This window comes from Limanda limanda, chromosome 3, assembly GCF_963576545.1.
Source record: "Limanda limanda chromosome 3, fLimLim1.1, whole genome shotgun sequence".
NCBI classification, from domain to species: domain Eukaryota; kingdom Metazoa; phylum Chordata; class Actinopteri; order Pleuronectiformes; family Pleuronectidae; genus Limanda; species Limanda limanda.
Window position 1 is genome coordinate 33,749,937 of NC_083638.1, and position 19,901 is coordinate 33,769,837.

General features: G+C 39.8%; 1 protein-coding gene across 1 annotated transcript in view; it reads right to left on the reverse strand.

Moving 5' to 3' along the window:
* Positions 1 to 1,724: 1,724 nt before the first annotated feature.
* spg21 (SPG21 abhydrolase domain containing, maspardin) overlaps positions 1,725 to 19,901 on the reverse strand; it is a 35,930-nt gene continuing 17,753 nt past the window's right edge. Inside the window, exons 4-9 of the mRNA XM_061068705.1 lie at positions 12,369 to 12,449; positions 10,044 to 10,189; positions 9,851 to 9,959; positions 5,674 to 5,781; positions 5,451 to 5,591; positions 1,725 to 2,325 (exon numbers count right to left, since the gene is read on the reverse strand). Coding sequence (XP_060924688.1) covers positions 2,200 to 2,325; positions 5,451 to 5,591; positions 5,674 to 5,781; positions 9,851 to 9,959; positions 10,044 to 10,189; positions 12,369 to 12,449 — 711 coding nt within the window. The 3' untranslated portion in view covers positions 1,725 to 2,199. The remainder of the gene's footprint in view (positions 2,326 to 5,450; positions 5,592 to 5,673; positions 5,782 to 9,850; positions 9,960 to 10,043; positions 10,190 to 12,368; positions 12,450 to 19,901) is intronic.

Sequence of the window (19,901 nt, forward strand, 5' to 3'; positions counted from 1 at the left end):
TTCCCAATTTGCCAAAGTCTTGTGTTCTTAATTTCTAGTGTCAGCATGATATATTAATCAGTTATTTCCATGTTTCTTCTTAGTTGTCATGGCAGACAAAAGACAAATATCAAGCGACTTTAAAAAATCCTGTCTGTGCCCAGAACTTTAGCCGAGATGCAGTTATTCATTACAAAGTTAATTTTCCGAGAGGTGAGCTATTAAGGATATATATACACCGAATGAATAGTTACTACAAATTTTACATTTACAGAAACAAATGACTGGGTGAGTGATATACCAATAAACTTTAGCTGTTTGATTCCAGCCTGCATGAATTAAGTGTAAAACATATATATAACTCCATTCTTGTGCATATATATATATATATATATATATATATATATATATATATATATATAAGGAATAGCATCCCCTAAAGCCACACCATTGTCTGAAATGTACAAAACTAGTAGGAACACGCTTCATTCCATTAAGGAACAAAAAATATTTTGGATCAATATGGTACACCAAACAAGAAGTCAGCCATTTTGAAGTAAGTGGCCATTTTTGACGATTTATTCTGTACATGAGGTATTTTTAAAGAACTCCTCCTAGAGCTTTCATCTGATCCTAGTGTTGTTGTTAAGTTCATCTTTACAACATGGAGTTTCAAAGTAAGTCAGAGTTTAAGTGTACATCACATGGTGTGACTGTGGCATGGTGTCAAATTTTGAGGATTTGCCAAAAAAGAGGGTATTTGTTATTACTCCTCTGTACATTGTCCAATCAGCATCAAACTCCGTTCACACGATCACAGTCCCGACCTGATCAGATCATGTCAATATTGACTCATTATTACAGCACCACCTGCTGCCGAAAGGAAGACAGATATTTTATACTTTGATGCACTGCTCCTGGCTGCTTTACAATATACAGCTAAAATAAGCTCAGACAAGACACAATACCTTCTTCTGTGTAAACATCGAGGTGCAGCGAAGGTTGATCCTTCGCCAAAGGAGACAAAGTCATCATAACCCCACTGTGCATTGTCCAATCAGCCTCAAAGTTGTCTAACATGATTAGAGTCCAGGCCTGAACAACTCTATATTTCAATATTAACTCATGTCTAACCACTGAACAGCATGAAAATGAAATTGTTGTAACTCCACTGTACATTGTTCAATCAGCCCCAAATTGCAAACGCTGGATCAGAGTCCCGGCCTGAACATATCTATGACTCTGTAATAAAATGTAAAATGTTCACTGGGTGGTCGTAATGCGTGATTTGTGGGCTTGGTCCAGCGCTGCATGACAGATGCAGGAAGTGACGTGTTTATCTTTCCATCTGTGCATATTAAATGCACAACGCAGTTCTGTTTCGCCCTGTCCCTGTCCGCACTCCCCGCAGCAGCTTCAAGCCCAGAGTTCGAAAGTCCTCGGGCCTGCACAGAGCTGCTCGCAGCCCTAGTTTTCTCCTTTTTTTAAAAAAATGTTGAATTACTTCAATTGTATTGGATTTGGCTGCAATGCTGTTAAACCCCTGAAACTCCAAAATTGCTTTGTGGTCTCAAACGCTTCACTCACCCCTCCATTGACATAGTGGTGAGTAGATAATAGGTGAATTTTTATTTTTCTTTAATCTATCCCTTTAAGGACAGGGGATGCCACACCTTGTTAAGCCCTTGGAGGCAAACTGTAATTTGATCATTATCACTAAAACCAACTGGTGCTGCTATCATCAATAACATTACAGCTGTATCACATTATTTATTTTCATCATAACAACCAGTTTGACAAACATAAATCAGCTCATCTCGGTGAAATTAACAACTGCACAACATGTGAAATTCAGATTGTTACTGTTAAGGTGAAAAATGAATGGGGGAAATATAGTATCACTGATTTGAACAGACTTTCAGATATACATATCTGCATTTTAAATGTTAATTTATCTGTTTAACTGTTTTACTGCTGGCAAGATGAACCACAGTATGTGTTTAACACACAAACCAGTTCAGGCAATATATGAATACAAGTGTAAGTCCACATAAGGCTCATAAGTACTCATTATCAAAATATGCTTCATCTGTCAAACAATAATATTCTCATTTGACTTGATGGTTAAATATTGAGTTCTGTAGAAAATCTGGATAATAATCTGAATAGGACAGAAAATGCTGAAAATATTTATAATGAAAAAACTATCAGGTAAACGTCTCATTGGACATCTTCAGATTCCTGGTTACTGCTCAGATGACTCTCCTGCACCTCCAGCTCCTCGGCGCTCACCATTTCAGGACTGATAGCAGCATATCTTGTCCCGTGGAACTGCCGAAGGTGAATCTGAACATAAACAAGTGATATCATTTAAAAAGTTAAAACAATATCTCATACTAGACATAAAGTGCTACAGTCTCAATGAGTCAGGAAGGGTAAATCTGAATATTTGAGGAAGAAAAAAAAACCTTAAGAGTCAGGATTCTTTATAATTCAGTGATTCAAAGAGTTAATATTTGTTGGAAATAATCTAGCAACTCAAGGCAGCACCTGCCAAGCCTTCAGCATACACGTGCTAGGGATGGGTGCAAGAAGTTACTTGTTTTCTATATGATCTTTTTACCTTAATTATCTGTGATCAGGACAAGAGCACTATAGTTAATTAGTACTAGTACCCAGAGCTGTAGGATAAGAACAATTATCATTAATATGATTATTATTAACAATAATACTAATTATTAATTAATTATTATACGAATAGTTGCTGCTATCATTAATAACATCTTTACATTCATATTGTTTTCTTTATTAGTAGTCAGAGCTGAAACCTGATTGTGCACTAGTGTTCCCGGTCCATCTCTCCTCTCTCTCTCCCTCTCCCCCTCTATCTCTCTCTTCTCTTCCCTCTTTTACAATCATCTCTCCTCTCCTCCCCATTTTCCCTGATCACCCCAACTGGTCGAGGCAGATAATAATTGAGTCTGGTTCTCCTAGAGGTGTTTTTTCTCTCCACAGTTGCCGAAGTGCTGCGCATTGTGGCAACTGTTTGGGTTTCTCTTTACAATATAAGGTCTTGACCTTCTATGTAAAGAGCCTTTAGATAATGTATATTATGATTTGGCGCTATACAAATTAAATTGAATTGAATCCACAAACCAAAAGGGTGGCGGTTTCAGTCTCCATTCGGTATGCCTAAACCTGTTTGAGCCCCAACCTATCCCTAACAGCAGTGCCACTAGTGTGTGATATGCGACAGAGAAAGGGCTGCACATAGATGCACTGTATAATAAGTGTGTGTGTGTGAATGGCAATACTGCACTGTAAAACTCGAGTTAGCCTGGGTGCCAGACGAACTTAGCCCCGCCCACAACATTTGAAGTCGGGAAGAGCGGTCTGGCATTGCTCCATTGGGGAGAAACTATGCCCGAATAGAAGCTGTTCGGACCAATCAAATTGTCAGGGCGGGCTTTATACGAAGATGAACAGATGATCAACAGTAACGTTATCAACCACGCCACCAAAGAGCGATTGGGTTGAATTCGTTTTCAACAAACATGCCTGCCGCTGGAGAGCTGGAGAGGCCGTAAGGCTTTTGAACAATCAACACTGACCCTCTGAACAGTTACCATGCACATTCTGCTCCACCACCCATACAAATACACTTACTACACATACTCATATTTATAGTATTTAATTTAATATTCCCCACTCCTTCACCCGGTGAACACTTACTGCTGCTTCTTTTTGCAATCTGCTGCTTCATTTTGATATGTTGCTGCTTTGTTCTGCTATAGGTTATATGTTTTATGTTATATGTTATATAGTATGTAATTTTTTTAAATATGTGAACACTTACTGCTGCTTCTTTTGCAATCTGCTGCTTCATTTTGATATGTTGCTGCTTCGTTCTGCTATAGGTTATATGTTTTATGTTATATGTTATATAGTATGTCATTTTTTAAAAATGTTTGCAAAAAGCCTGTCTACTGCGTAGATGTTGCCTGTCATGTCACAAGAATTTCACTGCTCCGATGACACTGTCATTGGTGCATGTGACAATAAACTTTGATTTGATTAGATTTGAGATGTGTAGATGCTGCCATTGAGTCTGTTTTTTAGAAGAAATCGACAGCGCATTCATTTTGAAAGAGGAACAGAGAAACGCGATCAAGGCATTTGTAGATCGAAAAGATGTTTTTGCCGTAGTTCCTACGGGATTCGAAAAAAGTTTAATTTATCAGCTGGCCCCGATGGTCGCGAAGAAGATGGGACACAATGAAAACCCAGTGGTCATTGTGGTTTCTCCTTTGGTCGCACTCATGGAGGACCAAGTGAAAGAGGCGACCGAAATGGGCATCACGGCGATGCAACTCGGCGTGCACGAGGAGCACGCTTAACATACGTCACATACTACGTTGCTCTGATTGGTTGTAGGTCTATCCAATTGAGCTAAGAGGCTTTTTTTTTCCTGGTTCGGTTGAAACACGCCCCATAATCACAGCCCAATGGAGCAGTATCAGACTCATATTCTGACTAGAATGGTAATCAAGACTAGAATGGAGCTATATAAATGCAGACCATTTACCATTTCTACTAAAGAACACAGATGCTCAAACTGGTGAAGAATATTTTGGTCATTTCATTATTATTGTTACACACAGGTAGTTCAAATGAGTGCAGTTCCCTTTTCAAATCAAAAGGTTTTTCCAGTTCACACTCTCGGGTCAGCTCAACTTCTGCCTTTCATACCATAACTAAGCGCACTAAAAGTGTGTTCATAAAAATGAATGGGCTGGGACGCACAACTGACGATCTGGACTGAGGACTATCACTCTTCACCCTCAGCCACAGCCGACAACAGAAAGCTGCTGAATGACAGTAAGCAGCTCAATAAAAAGAAGCAGCTCAATAGGAACTTATAGAAATGTATATTTCAGTCTCACAATGCTTTGTACTGAATTTATGCTAATTATATAAAATCCATCATTGGGACAGTTATGCTCCAAGAGCCATCTTTTAAGAGGACATTGAAGTGGACTCGTTAGTGAAATTTCAAGTAAATCGGACAAATTATGTGAGGGCGTGGCCTGTCAAATGTCATAGCACCACCATGTGGCAGATTGAGCTCATTCCATCTCACGGGAATTTGTGCTGAGGCGGCAGACACCAAATAATAGGAAAAATAAACTGCAGTAAAAACAATAGGGGTCTGGCCCTTCAGAACTCAACCCAGAATGAGGCTATGTAGACACACAGTTTTGGTTAGTAAATGCATTCACTGTTAGTTTGGATCTAAACATGGGATTTAAGATGGAAAAAAAGATATCCCCCTGCTGAATCGACTACTGCTGAAAATGGGCTGCATTCACATGTATTTCTTTAATTCTTTAAATAAAACACCAAGCATCCTGATAAAGGAAAAATATGTAGGGAAGAACTGTCTCAACCCTTTGAAGGGGAATTGACTCGACCTGTATATAGAGGTTGACCTCTGCGCTCCTACACAGGTACGGGAAGTTTCCTCCTGTTTTCAGATGAGCTCGTCTGGCATTAGGATACAGTTTATACATCTCCTCCTTGGCCTCGAGAGACAGAGCGCTCTGATCAAACACCTGAACAACAATCACAGAGAAAAAGTATAAATCAGGTTATAGTTTTAGAAACAGACAGGAAGTTGTACTTCATTTTACTTACATCTATAATTGTGACGGCAACTTCTTTTATTTTGTGAGGCTCCACATAAGAGTTTTGACAGTTGAGTGTTAGCCGTGATGCTAACTCACTTTGGTTCAGACTCTCCAACTACAACACACAGGGACAGAGAGAAAGACAGATATCCTGAAGTGTGATGGGTTTACAAAATAATCTCAATGCAAGTCAAACATGTTTTTATGTAAGTATATGTCAACATGTTGACATGATAAGCCAATTCAGCCTTCTAAGTCATGACTTCATAGCTTTTTTTGTTTTTCACTGTAAAACTGAACCCACTCAGGTGCATCCAGCTGATGACGTCTGTGTCCTCCAACTCACTAAAAGATTCACTGATGACAACATTGCAAGAAGCTGCGACATCCTTTCACCTAAATAAAATCTATGAAATAGTTAGACAATATAATTTACATTAAAAGCAAAATTCAGTTAATTCACTCATATTTGATGATCAGAACTTGTGGATGAATAATACATACACCTTGCCTAATGTGGAATGTTTGTTGCACTCAAATTGCCTGAGCTGGGGCATCATTTATAAAACAGTACTTAGGATTCATACAAAAAGGATATGTACCGAAGAGCTACAAATGGTGTACCAATTTCACCTGGAAATGTGTGTACACCTTCTGCTTTCTAACAGTGCAGACTTTTTGCCGCCTGCCCTCCCTGGGAGGACATTTTATATATAAAATATAAGAGTCCTTTAGTTATGCTAACCATCCCTTAGTTATGCTGCTGTAGGCCTAGACTGCTGAGAGAACTCCAATCATGCACTGAGCACTTCTCGTTTTCATCAGAGGGTGTATCCGAAGCATGGCTGCAAATTTCTATAATTTGCTGGGAAAATGTATTGCCTGATTTGCCTCAATCTTCACATGTATGGCAAAGGTCCCGACCTGAACATCCTCTAGGTAGATCCACAGCAATGACAGTTCGAGGTCCTTATTGTTGTTGCCATGATTCTTCTTCTTCTTATAAATTAATTGCCTCAAAATTTGTGTCGGTTGTCTGTTGTTCACACTGGCAGTATGTCTGCTACTGGCAGCGGAGCGGCTGGTACATGTAGTGCCTTTTCCTTCAATACAAGTCAAATTATGGTCTAAAATAAACAGCAGGGCACTACGGTATGAAGAGGTGCATCTTTCGGTTGTGCAATAACAATCAAAGCCCTGTTAGAACAAATTAATGGATTCAGAAAGTAAAACGCTGGAGTGCTTTTACTACTTTGGAAGTGTTGGAAATACGTTTGTGACATAGAAAGATAAACATTGTACAGAATACAGAGAGAAAATGATCTTTAGTTTTCAAGTTTCTAGAGGAATGTGAATCATGCCCAAACCCACAAAAAAATCCTCTTGCCACTTTCCGTTTACCCGATACATGTGAAATTTGGTCATGCCTAAAAAAGTTGATGATTTCACTCAATGAAACTTGTGAGTTTTCATGAGGGATGTGTCCATGGCGTGACGGAGAAATTCTATATCTTGCCATGCAACTTCAAGTACCTGTAACTTACATGTTTTTGCTCCAATCACTGTCAAACTCCACATGTGTGATAAAGGTCCCGCCCAAATATACAACAATAGTCCCAGCACACCTTAGCTGTGACTGGAAGTACCATGTTTTATACTTTGACATGCTACGCCTAGCTTTTTCATTTGATCCACCTCACAATTAGTCAGGGAAGCCTTGAGACACTGGTGACGGCAAGTTGTGACACTTAAGCCTTTACATTGAACGGCGATGGAATGACCTTTGAAATGCTAACAAACAGGATTGGTTGTAACGTCGCTGCATAAGCTCCAATCTTAATAAATGCTACCTACTGTAAACTGAAAGTAGTCCTTTTGTTTCATATTTCAATGGAATAACCTGGACACACGAACATCCTTCCCTTTGAGTTCCAAGCAAGTGCCTCTTGGTTGGCATTTTCTCGCGGTCGCGTAACTTCCCCGATGTCACATGGCAAGGGCCTGGTCATACCTGCTTGCAAGTCTAGTTACTATTCATAATATATGGAGGCGGAAAAGAGAGCACCTCAAGTTGAGCCGAGGGAGTTGAATGTTACAGCTGAGATTAGTTTGCCAATTAACTCCAATTAACCTGGATTCACAAGGCAGCAGCAGAGCTGCCACAGGGAGACACATGGCAGAGAGACACACACGGAGTAAGCTGCATGAGAGACTCATTAAGAAAGAGGCTACGAGGATACGGAAGCTCATTCGCAGTCACTCAAGCATGACATTTCTGACTAAGAGGAACCATAACAAATTGCGGGAGTTGTTTTTTTCCAGAGTTTTTGGGTAGGTAGACATGCCAGATACCCAAATTAACGTGTAAAAACACTACAAAAGTGGAATTTTCATAATATATCCCCTTTAAGTGAAAAGATAAGATGCCGAAAAGGAAATGGCTCCATGTAAATGAAAATCACAATTTAAAAACAGTTATAGCCGCTGCTTCAAAAGTAAAAAGGTAATTAGTAGGGCTGGGCAAGTTAACTCGTTTTAATCGAGTTAACTCAAGTGATGAGTTAACTCGATTAATTATTTTATCTCGCATTAACTCAGGTTTGATTATTTATTGTTTTATTGTGAAAGTCAGGCTTTTATTTTGTGAAAGTCTGTTGCTGACTGCTGCGGAACCGGAAAAAAGAAAATAATTGGCGGATAAACAACCATGGATAAGGGTACGGAGCTTTTACATGGCCATTTTCATTTTAAAGTTCTTCCAGACGGCGGAGTCGACAGAACCAAAGTAATTTGTAGCCACTGCCAAGGTGAATTTTCTTATCACCGGAGTACTTCCAGTCTAAAATATCACTTTAATGCAAAACACACAGTTGATATCAGCAAATCACTCAACGAAACAGTGAGCGGAGCGAGGCTTCAGCAGACTACGTTAGACGCAGGGAGGAGTATACATTTTTCATAACGAAGAGGATAACATTAATGCCCTGGCAGTGGCATTGACCTTTACTTTTGTATTTGCTTTGATAACATTGTTAAGTTGAGATTTACACTGAATATTTTATTTAACTGCTACTGTATTAAATGCTGATGTTAAAAGTGTTTGCACAACAAATGTTATGGCACTTTCGTTCATATGGCAGAACATTGAAAATAAAATTGCGCTATACACTACTTTTTAATTCATTATTGGATTTTGCGTATACAAATGCGATTAATCGTGATTAATCAGGGAAATCATGCGATTAATCGCGATTAAAACTTTTAATCGTTGCCCAGCCCTAGTAATTAGTGAAGTTTTACTCTGAAAACGTCACACTCAGCTTGTGAAAACGTCAATTCGTGAAGATACGTCAGTAGTTAACGTCATCACATTAGAGGGCTTGTCCAATTACAGCCTCGTGAATGAAGCGTCTCTCTCCCGCAAACAAGAAACTACCGGCTTGTGTTTTGCTCGGTTCGATGAACGACTATGCTTTCGTTGTAAAAAACTTGCTGAAGTCGTCACAACACTGTTCCCATGGAGGAGAGGATGAATGCGTTGGAAAGTAGATCCGCGGGCCCAGTCGAAGCGGAAAAGACGGGTGCACAATCCCAAAATTACGGTAAGAGCTAAACTACAGAGAGAAGCCATTGCTAACTGCTAAGTAACTCTTAGATCTGAATAGCGTGTTAACAACTGTGGGATTAGGAAGAAAGTTGCTAAAAGAAGAAGAGAGCATTAAGTGCTTGAGCAGAACTAGTTTGTTTAAATATATACAAACTGCTAAAATTTAAGAGTTTGTTCTCCTTATTTTTTTCATAAACTTGACTTTTTGTCCTTTTGTAGTTTGATAGGAAACTGTCCGTCTTCACACCTCTGAAGCAAATGGCGGGCGCCCCTAACCAGCAATTCAATATCTTTATGATAACCAAATTTATTGAATGCCCAAAGGCCTTAAGCGTGACAATATTTAATGGTGTCACACTTACGGTGTAATAATCACAACACCATACACATTAACACATACTTCTAATGAGGATTCATGAAAGCTTGAAGCAGCCTGAATCAGAGGCATGTGTGCTCTTTTCTAAATTCTACAGTTCTGATTGAATATCATTTTCCATGGGTTATGCTAATATGTAGCTTAATGTTTCTGTAAACTGTAGCGACACAGTAGTTTAAGACGGCTATCATTTCCACTTACCCTGTCAACCATGAAGTCAATTGCATCTGCCATTTTAGGATCCACAGGTCCTTTAGCAAAATTCCCCAGCACAATCTTCTTTAACATGAAAGCTGGCATCAACCAAAAGCTGAGGAGAAATGTGGAAATAAAACATTAATGACGAATCTAAACATGCAGAAGTTCTCAGTGTGAAGTAGTCATCAAGCACCACCTGTTAGCTGTCCACATCTGGTTAAAGATGGAGGTGTCGCTGAATGAATTACACAGGATCAGTGAGTGTACTCGGGGAGACTTGTGTGTGCACTCTGTAAACTTCTGAGCCAAGAATCCTCCTAAGGACGCCCCGAAAAGATGGACCTTGAAGTTCAATGACAAGAGAGGGTTTTATCATCACCAAACACACATTTATCATTATTTGAAAGAGTCAAGGTGACAGTAATTTGGACCTGGAGCACTTGGCTAAGGAGCACGAAGACCAGCTAACTAGCCCTCAAGCTTATGATATGCTTTCTGCTACAGTTAAATCTTTGAGCAAATGTATGAAGGTTTGTAAACACGCTCCAGGTGAAGCCTGGATGTGAGAATTTGTGACTGATGGAAATTCTGATCTTGGGTAATGACTAATGGAAGAACCGACATATATGTAGAAGAATGGATGAATAGATGTGTTTCTGTGAGTTAACTTAAGGTTTACAAGTGTTGCTCAAGGAACTTAAATGTTTATGGCTTCCTGAAACCTTGAGTGTCTCTGGGAAAATGGTTCACTGCAGGGTTCACTCAAGGGGTCTGAGTAGATGGGTCCAGGGGTCTTTGTATTGTAAATAGGGCCAGGATGTGCCCCACCCTAATAAAAGAACAAAGAATGTAATGAATATCTTCTGCTCCTCTGTGAGAGGGAGCTATGCGTTATAAGAAGACAGCGTTCAGGAGTGTTCTTTGCTCTTTGAATCTATGATTGTACTTCGAGTCCATCTGCAGATGTAGAATTTAACTTACCGAAAGACAACTGTACGACTTTGTGATTCATTAATAGAAAATTGCCAAGACAGTCACCCACAGAGTTTACGGCCCAATATTTAGAAGACTTACAGCCAGGGTTGGGCCCATCACGTGTCACCCTAATGGACGGTGAGCCTCTATTTGCATTGTTTTTAAATAAATTCCACTATTGGCACAGAAGATGGTAATGTTAAATGTAACTGTTTAATGTCGCCTGTCACATATTTTTGTTAGGCCTTTATTATTTTTTGTGCTACTTTTCTTTAAGACAGTTTACCCCGATGTTAACAGCACTAACAGTGGGGCGGAAAGGAGGCGCCTGGCTTTTCTTGGCGCTGCGCGGCACTTCTGCGTCCGGTTTAAACCCCGCGTCAGTCTGTATGTAGTACTAGTGATAGCGCCACCTACTGATCAGCATGAAATTTAAGTTGTTGTTACTCCACTGTGCATTGTCCAATCTGCCCCAAATTGCTCAGGCTTCATCTCAGCCCCGACCTGAATAGATCTATTAGTCTGTATGTAGCGATAGTGATAGTGTCACCTATTGGCAACAGGAAGTGAGCCTTGTTTTACAACCTTAATTCAATTTACATCAAATTTTCACCGTGTGGTCTGCACTTGAAGGAGTAGACCATGATGTGTGGGATTGGTGTGCATGGCTCAGCTTTGCATGCCGGATGCAGGAAGTGAAACGAATCCTTCCCACAGTGTGCAAAATGCTCGCAACACGGGGCCATTTTGCCCAATCGCTATCTGCGGCCGCATCTAGTGAATATTGTCTGCCAAACAAATTGGCTTTTTAAGGGCCTAAACATAATTAAAAACTCACCAAACTTTGGTGAGTATCATCTTAACAAGATGGAGATTAAACCTACTTAGATATTTTAGTTTTCGTCACACGGTGGGACCGTGGCATAAAAATGTGATTACACACCATCACAACAAGGTTGTTGTATCTCGGACATATATGGCCTAATCTACTCCAAACTAGATGAGAGTCCTGGCCTGATGACATCTGCACAGAAATCACAATTTAAAATCACAGCGCCCCCTGGTGGCAACAGGAAATAATAGTAAAGCAAATCGGAACAATCCCAATAGGGTCCTTTTATCTGTTGCTGCTTGGGCCCTAATTAAAATCGGAGCAATACCAAAAGGGTCCTCGCAGCTGTTGCTGCACCTGCCCAAATAATAATCAGGGTTAGGGTTATATAACCAATAATTGTTGTGACCCTGTTGAGCCACCATAGTTTTCTCTTGCAGGGTGGTAGAGAAATGTCATCTGTGTTTTTCCATTTATTTTGTTCTTCGCGCTGCACCTGTGTTATGACAGTGAAACCCCTGAATTTGCAAATTTCTGTTTTCAACATGTGTGTGAATATTTTTGTATTGGTTGATAAGTTTGAGTTGACTATTTTTTTTTATTTGATTCATGAAATGTTCCTGTGTAGAGAATGTGGTTAATTGTTTAATTTACCTTCTAATGTACACACAAACACACATACATTTTGGCTAACAGAAAGAAAGGTACTCTTACTTTATCAAGTTGCAGGTGATCCAGAAGCCTCCTGAAACCATCACAGAACTCCATGAGATCCCAGTAGACAGGATACTGCAGCTGGAAACACAATTAACACTGTTTTTTTTTTTTTTACAAATATGTTTATTGAGCTTTTTATATATTGACATAACAACAATAAAACAACACTCAGTACAACATTGGTCTAGACCAGAGGTCTTCAATAGGGGGTCTGCAGGGGTACTGCAGGGGGGTCGCAAAATCTTTGGTTGATTAGACAATTTTTTAAATTTTTAATAATTTCACGAATTTAAATGTCTTTCAATACACATTAACATGCATCCAACATATTGTGAGGCTGATTTGACCCTCTGCCTGACAACCTCCATCCATCCAAGATTAGATAAGTTGTGTGCTACCCATCAGGGTCTGACATCTCACTAATGTGGGAGTATGTGTGCCATCCACAGATAGCTTGAGGATTCACTGTCTCTTCTAAATGTATGTTTAAAATAAAAAAATGAATCTGTAAATTGCTTTAATAGGTCAGTGTTGTATGCAATATGAACAGTGGGTACGGAAAGTATTCAGACCCCTTTAAATATTTCACTCTTTGTTTCATTGCAGTTGAACCCAGGGAAGTTCATTTTATTTCTCATTAATGTAAACTCAGCACCCCACCTTGACAGAAAAAACTGAAATGTAGAAATTTTTGCAAATTCATTAAGAAAGAAAAACTGAAATACCACATGGTCATAAGTATTCAGACCCTTTGCTGTGACACTCGTATTTAACTCACATGCTGTCCATTTCTTCTGATCCTCCTTGAGCTGGTTCTACTCTTTCATTGGAATCCAGCTGTGTTTAGTTAAACTGATTGGACTTGATTAGGAAAGGCACACACCTGTCTATACACCGCGTTCCACATTATTATGCAAATTGGATATAAGGGTCAAAAACATTCATTTTTTAGTTTTTGAATTAAACTCATGGATGGTATTGAGTCTCAGGGCTATTTGGATGATTGAAATCAATCTCAGACACCTGTGATAATTAGTCGGCCAGGTGAGCCCAATCAAAGGAAAACTACTTAAGAAGGATGTTCCACATTATTAAGCGAGCTACATGTTTCAGGCAAAATAGGGAAGAAAAAGGATCTCTGTGCTGCTGAAAAGCAGCAAATAGTGCAATTCCTTGGTCAAGGTATCACAACATTGGATATTTCCAAAAGAATTGCGCGTGATCATCGGACGGTGAAGAAATTTGTCACTGATTCACAGCACAAGCGGGTTCGTTCAGACAAAGGCAAAATAAGGAAGATTTCTGCCAAACAAATGCGTAGGGTTAGGAGGGCAGCCACTAAAATGCCATTGAATAGCAGCAAACAGGTGTTTGAAGCCGCTGGTGCCTCTGGAGTCTTTCTAACTTCAAGATGAAGGATGCTCAAGAGGTTTGCAAGTGTCCTTAAACCTGTTATTCGTTCCTCTAAACCAAGCTCACAAGCAAAAAAGGTTGCAGTGGGCTCAGGACTACTTAAAGACTAAGTTCCAAACTGTTTTGTTTACGGATGAGTGCCGTGCAACCCTTGATGGTCCTGATGGATGGAGTAGAGGATGGTTGGTGAATGGCCACCATGTCCCAACAAGGCTGAGATGTCAACAAGGAGGTGGCAGAGTCATGTTTTGGGCCGGAATCATGGGGAGAGAGCTGGTCGGCCCCTTCAGGGTCCCTGACGGTGTGAAAATGACCCCGGCAAAGTACGTAGAGTTTCTGACTGACCACTTTCTTCCGTGGTACAAAAAGAAGAACCGTGCCTTCCAAAGCAAAATCATATTCATGCATGACAATGCACCATCTCATGCTGCAAAGAATACCTCTGGGGCATTGGCTGCTATGGGCATAAAAGGAGAGAAACTCATGGTGTGGCCCCCATCTTCCCCTGACCTTAACCCTATTGAGAACCTTTGGAGCATCATCAAGCAAAATATCTATGTGGGTGGAAGGCAGTTCACATCCAAGCAGGTGCTCTGGGAGGCTATTATGGCATCCTGCACGACATTATAGCAGAAACTATCAAAGAACTCACAAGTTCTATGGATGCAAGAATTGTGAAGGTGATATCAAAGAAGGGGTCCTATGTTGACATGTAACTTGACCTGTTAAGATGTTTTTGATTAAAACCTTTATTTGATTTCAGTAAATATGACCTCTTAATGCTGCAAATTCAACAAATGACAATTTTTAGTTCTTTACAACCTATAAAATATCTTGAAACTCAGAAACTAAGAGACTCTGCATAATAATTTGGAACACTGCATTTTGAGTTTTTTATTTTTGAAAAAAATACTGTTATCATTGGGAGGTTTGTTCAATAAAATTTGAATTATACTCTAACAGTTGATGACTTGAAAAATATACTGACTGGCTGTGCATTACTAGTTAGGAAGATCTGAGCAAAGTGTAATCTGCATAATAATGTGGAACGCGGTGTATAAGACCTTACAGCTCACAGTGCATATCAGAGCAAATGAGAATCATGAGGTCGAAGGAACTGCCCAAGGAGCTCAGAGACAGAATTGTGGCAAGGCACAGATCTGGCCAAGGTTACAAAAGAATTTCTGCAGCACTCAAGGTTCCTAAAGCACAGTGGCCTCCATAATCCTTAAATGGAAGAAGTTTGGGACGACCAGAACTCTTCCTAGACCTGGCCGTCCAGCCAAACTGAGCAATCGTGGGAGAAGAGCCTTGGTGAGAGAGGTAAAGAAGAACCCAAAGATCACTGTGGCTGCGCTCCAGAGATGCAGTAGGGAGATGGGAGAAAGTTCCACAAAGTCAATTATCACTGCAGCCCTCCACCAGTCGGGTCTTTATGGCAGAGTGGCCCGACGTAAGCCTCTCCTCAGTGCAAGACATATGAAAGCCCGCATAGAGTTTGCCAAAAAACACATGAAGGACTCCCAGACTATGAGAAATTAGATTCTCTGGTCTGATGAGACCAAGATTGAACTTGTTGGTGTTAATTCTAAGCGGTATGTGTGGAGAAAACCAGGCACTGCTCATCACCTGCCCAATACAATCCCAACAGTGGAACATGGTGGTGGCAGCATCATGCTATGGGGGTGTATTTCAGCTGCAGGGACAGGAGGACTGGTTGCAATTGAAGTAAAGATGAATGCGGCCAAGTACAGAGATATCCTGGAAGAAAACCTCTTCCAGAGTGCTCTGGACCTCAGACTGGGCCGAAGGTTCACCTTCCAACAAGGCAATGACCCTAAGCAGACAGCTAAAATAACAAAGGAGTGGCTTCGGAACAACTCTATGACCATTCTTGACTGGCCCAGCCAGAGCCCTGACCTAAACCCAATTGACCATCTCTGGAGAGACCTGAAAATGGCTGTCCACCAACGTTCACCATCCAATCTGACGGAACTGGAGAGGATCTGCAAGGAAGAATGGCAGAGGATCCCCTAATCCAGGTGTGAAAAACTTTTTGCATCATTCCCAAGAAGACTCATGGCTGTATTAGCTCAAAAGGGTGCTTCTACTCAATACTGAGCAAAGGGTCTGAATACTTATGACCATGTGATATTTCAGTTTTTCTTCTTTAATAAATTTGCAAAAATTTCTACATTTCTGTTTTTTTCTGTCAAGATGAGCTGCTGAGTGTTCATTGATGAGAAATAAAATGAACTTTTTTGATTTTAGCAAATGGCTGCAATAAAACAGTGAAAAATGTAAAGGGGTCTGAATACTTTCCGTACCCAATGTTTGTTTATAAATGGCAGTGGCATGGCCACTCTGTACCTTGCACATGTTTAAATTAAAAACATGAATAAATGAACCCGTGTAATATTTGAATAGCTTAGTATTGAATGCACAATATCAGGGTAGTTATGTTTATAAATGGCACTATGCCCAGTTTAATATAAAACACAATTTTATACAATATATATAGTAGGGGGTCCCTGCTCCATCTCTCCACCTGTTTTGGGTCCTTGGCCTGAAAAACGTTGAAGACCCCTGGTCTAGACAGTCTATACATACTTACAACTCACATTCACCCAATCAGTGCAATGACAACAAGATAAAGATAAAGAGACTAAGGCTAGCCAAGGACAACATTCGAGAGCACTGAAGCCACTGTGGAGCTGGAAAAGTGAAGATATGGAGTCCAAATGTTCATAAACTGTCCCTATGAAGAGTGAAGCAGACAGGTCAGGTACTCAAGGGGAAAACATTCCATAATTATCTTGTGCCAGTTCGATTTAGTGGGGGGTTTGTCGCTTATCCAAGACAAAAAGATATTCTTCCTTGCTGCATATGTGAGGATATTATACAGTCTGGCAGCATTGGCATCCACAATAGTATCCTGACTGGTGTAGCCCAGGATTAATGAAAGAGGGTCCATGTGCAACACCACACCAAATATTTTTTCCAAATATTGCAAAACACCCATCCAATGTGCTTGTATTTTAGGACATGACCAGATACAATGAGTATAGGTGCCCACTGAGATTTTACATTTAAAACATGTAGGTGAGAGTTGAGAGTTCATTGGATGTCTTTTGTTAGGAGAGATTTGTAAACGGTGCACAATCTTAAATTGCAGCAATATGGCACGGTTACACACAGATATTTTCTTTGTTTGAGTCCATATCTTAGTCCACTTATCCCCATCAATATCTATACCAAGTTCACCTTGGTATAGATTTATCTCATTTATCTCATCAGTCTGGCTTAAGACATTGTAAAAACTAGTAATGGATTTCTTAGTTGGGCCAAGGAGGAGTAATTGTTCAACTGCAGATGTAGTGGCATAAATATTAAGAGTAAATTAACACTGGTTTATTTGGAAAACTCACACTGGTCAGGTCACATGACTCTGGTGGATTATTTACATGGTGACTGATGTAAGTTTTAATTACATTTTCCTCATGATCAAATAAGCCTTATTTTTTAAAGTAATCCTGGTTCAACTGGTGCTATTACCTTATGTAACCGCCTCTCCTCACAGCTCACCTGCCCACAAAACCATGCTGCAAGTGGTTGGCCAGGTGTAAACATGTGCTTAGAAACCAGACTACAGACCTTTCCATGGATTATTTCTGAAATTGTGGCCCCTGTAACTTTCATAGTATTTTTAGGGCCCGAGCTCTGTCAGTGCGAAGTCTCTATTGAAATTGAAATGATTATTAGGGCTGGAGCACGACTGTGTGAAGGCCCTATTGAAATTTAAATTATTATTATAATATATATATATAGAGATTTTTTTGGGTGCTTTCTCGGACATACAAGGTCCAATCTACTCCAAACTTGAAATGTATGACAAGAGTCTCGGCCTTATGACATTTGAACAGAAATCATAATCTAAAATCAAAGTGCCCCCTTGTGGCAACAGGAAATGTCGTTTTTAGCACGTCTTACACTTTGGTGTACTCCTCCTCGTCCATTGACCGAAACCATGTCAAACTTTGTCAGAAGGGTCTCAAGGCATTGATGATACGGTCATATGGAAACTGTGAGTTTTCGTTCAACACGTGTTAGAGGCGTGGCGTTGAATTTCAACGTGTCGCGATGATACACAAAACTCGCCGCATCAGGTCCAGAGTTTAAAAGTACTCTGGCCCACACAGTGCTGCTTTGCGGCCCTAGTTGCCATCTTTAATCACTATCTTTAGTCACTTTAGCATGATCTTGTGCACTGCAATTAGCCCTCAGCTAATTCAGCAAACGTAGTTTGCTTATGTTATTGTGAAGCGTGTTTGTTAACTTCAATCAAATGTAGTGCCACTTTACAATGAAATGTAGAATTAAACCAGATTGATGATTCTTAATAACATTACATACTAGCGCTGCACAATATTAGGAAAACATACAATATGCGATCTTGTAAATATTGCGATGATATGACTTGGAATAAATAAACATAAACAAGTCTTTCTGATTTGGGCACACAGCCCGGCGACAGCACCTCTAAATCAGGGGCAGACACCCAGGGAGTCATGCAAGCGCCACAAATACCCCGAGCTTTGTTGAATCTGTGGAAGGCGAGGTTTCAGAGGTGCCTGGAAATTAGGGTTGCAATGATTAGTTGACGTCGTCAACAAAAATCGATGACAAAAATAGTCGCCGACGAATTTACTCGTTGACGAATCGTTGGTTCCGTCATAGCGCGTGTTTTTCTTGCCGTGAAGCTGAACTAAATGTTGTTTTACCGTAGGTACTGATGGAAGTAGCTGAGGAGTGAGCCATCTCGCTTCCTTCCTATCTCTGAAAGTCGCGCATGTGCAATAGCGACAAAACATGGACCAATGGCGGCGTCTGTTGCATCACGTACCAGTTTATTAAAATATTTTTAGTTTTAATGAAGTATCGATCTTTATTGTCTTTATTTTCAGTCATCACATGCCTCGAACAACCTCAAGCTAAATTTAAAAGCTGTTTGCTAAATAAGAGCAATTGAGAATTTGTGTCATTCGTAATCCAATTAGTTGATTAATCGTTTCAATAATGGGAGACTAATCGACTATCAGAATAGTCGTTAGTTGCAGCCCTACTGGATTGACCCTGTGGTTTGAATTAATTGCTGTTAAAAGTTTTGCAGTTGTATCTCATCACATATGTAAGTATTAAGATTAGACTTCATTGATCACATTTCGGGAAAAAAGAGTTATTACAGCAGCAGACAGCGAGACTGAGATAGACAAGAGAATAAAAAAGGTGTTAGAATAAGAATTTAAATACAGAAAATATGCAAATAATATACAACTTTAACTATTCAAATATTGTTTGTAGAGAAAAGTTCTTAATGTAAAGAGACAAAGAATAAGTGCACAAGGGTGTACATTATATTCAAACATTAGTCAAACGATTTTGAAATAAACGTAAACATAACACATGCATATTAGACTGGCACAAGTATATAGGCAGGTATGGTATACAAGATGAAAGAGTATAAAAGGCTATGCGGTTAATAATTATGAAGCACCTCAAATGCCTATAACAATAATGATCAAACAAGAATCATATGTTTTACCGTCAAATTTGTAATGAAATTTTTTTGCGTCAAGTCCAGAATCCAAACAAACTCAAAAATCACAATCACTTTCAAACACAAGCAACATTAGTGCAATTTAATAAAACTAACAAAGTTGTTCTTTACTTACGGTGTGTGCTTGTTACCAGGTAGTTAGCAACATAATTTAGAATTGCTTGTAGTAGCTGTAAGATAGCGATACCTTTCATATATTTCTTTGCAGCAGATGATTTCAACCTCTGTGCGCAATCTCTGGCAGTTTCCACAAAAGCACAAAAATGCAGTAAGATTAAATTCAGGCTTTCAGGAGATATGTCACGGAGAGATATTGCAGAGTAACAATGCTACTTATCACTCTGAAACATCCTGCTCCAGTCTTGGTTGTATTTCGGGACTACTGTCTCCTTTCTGTCCCTGTCAGTGTCAAACTGGTACGGTTCGAAATTCGCTATTGTTGTTTATCAATGTGTATTTCCATCTTTAGCGGCTCGGCTACTCAGCCGGCATTAGCATGT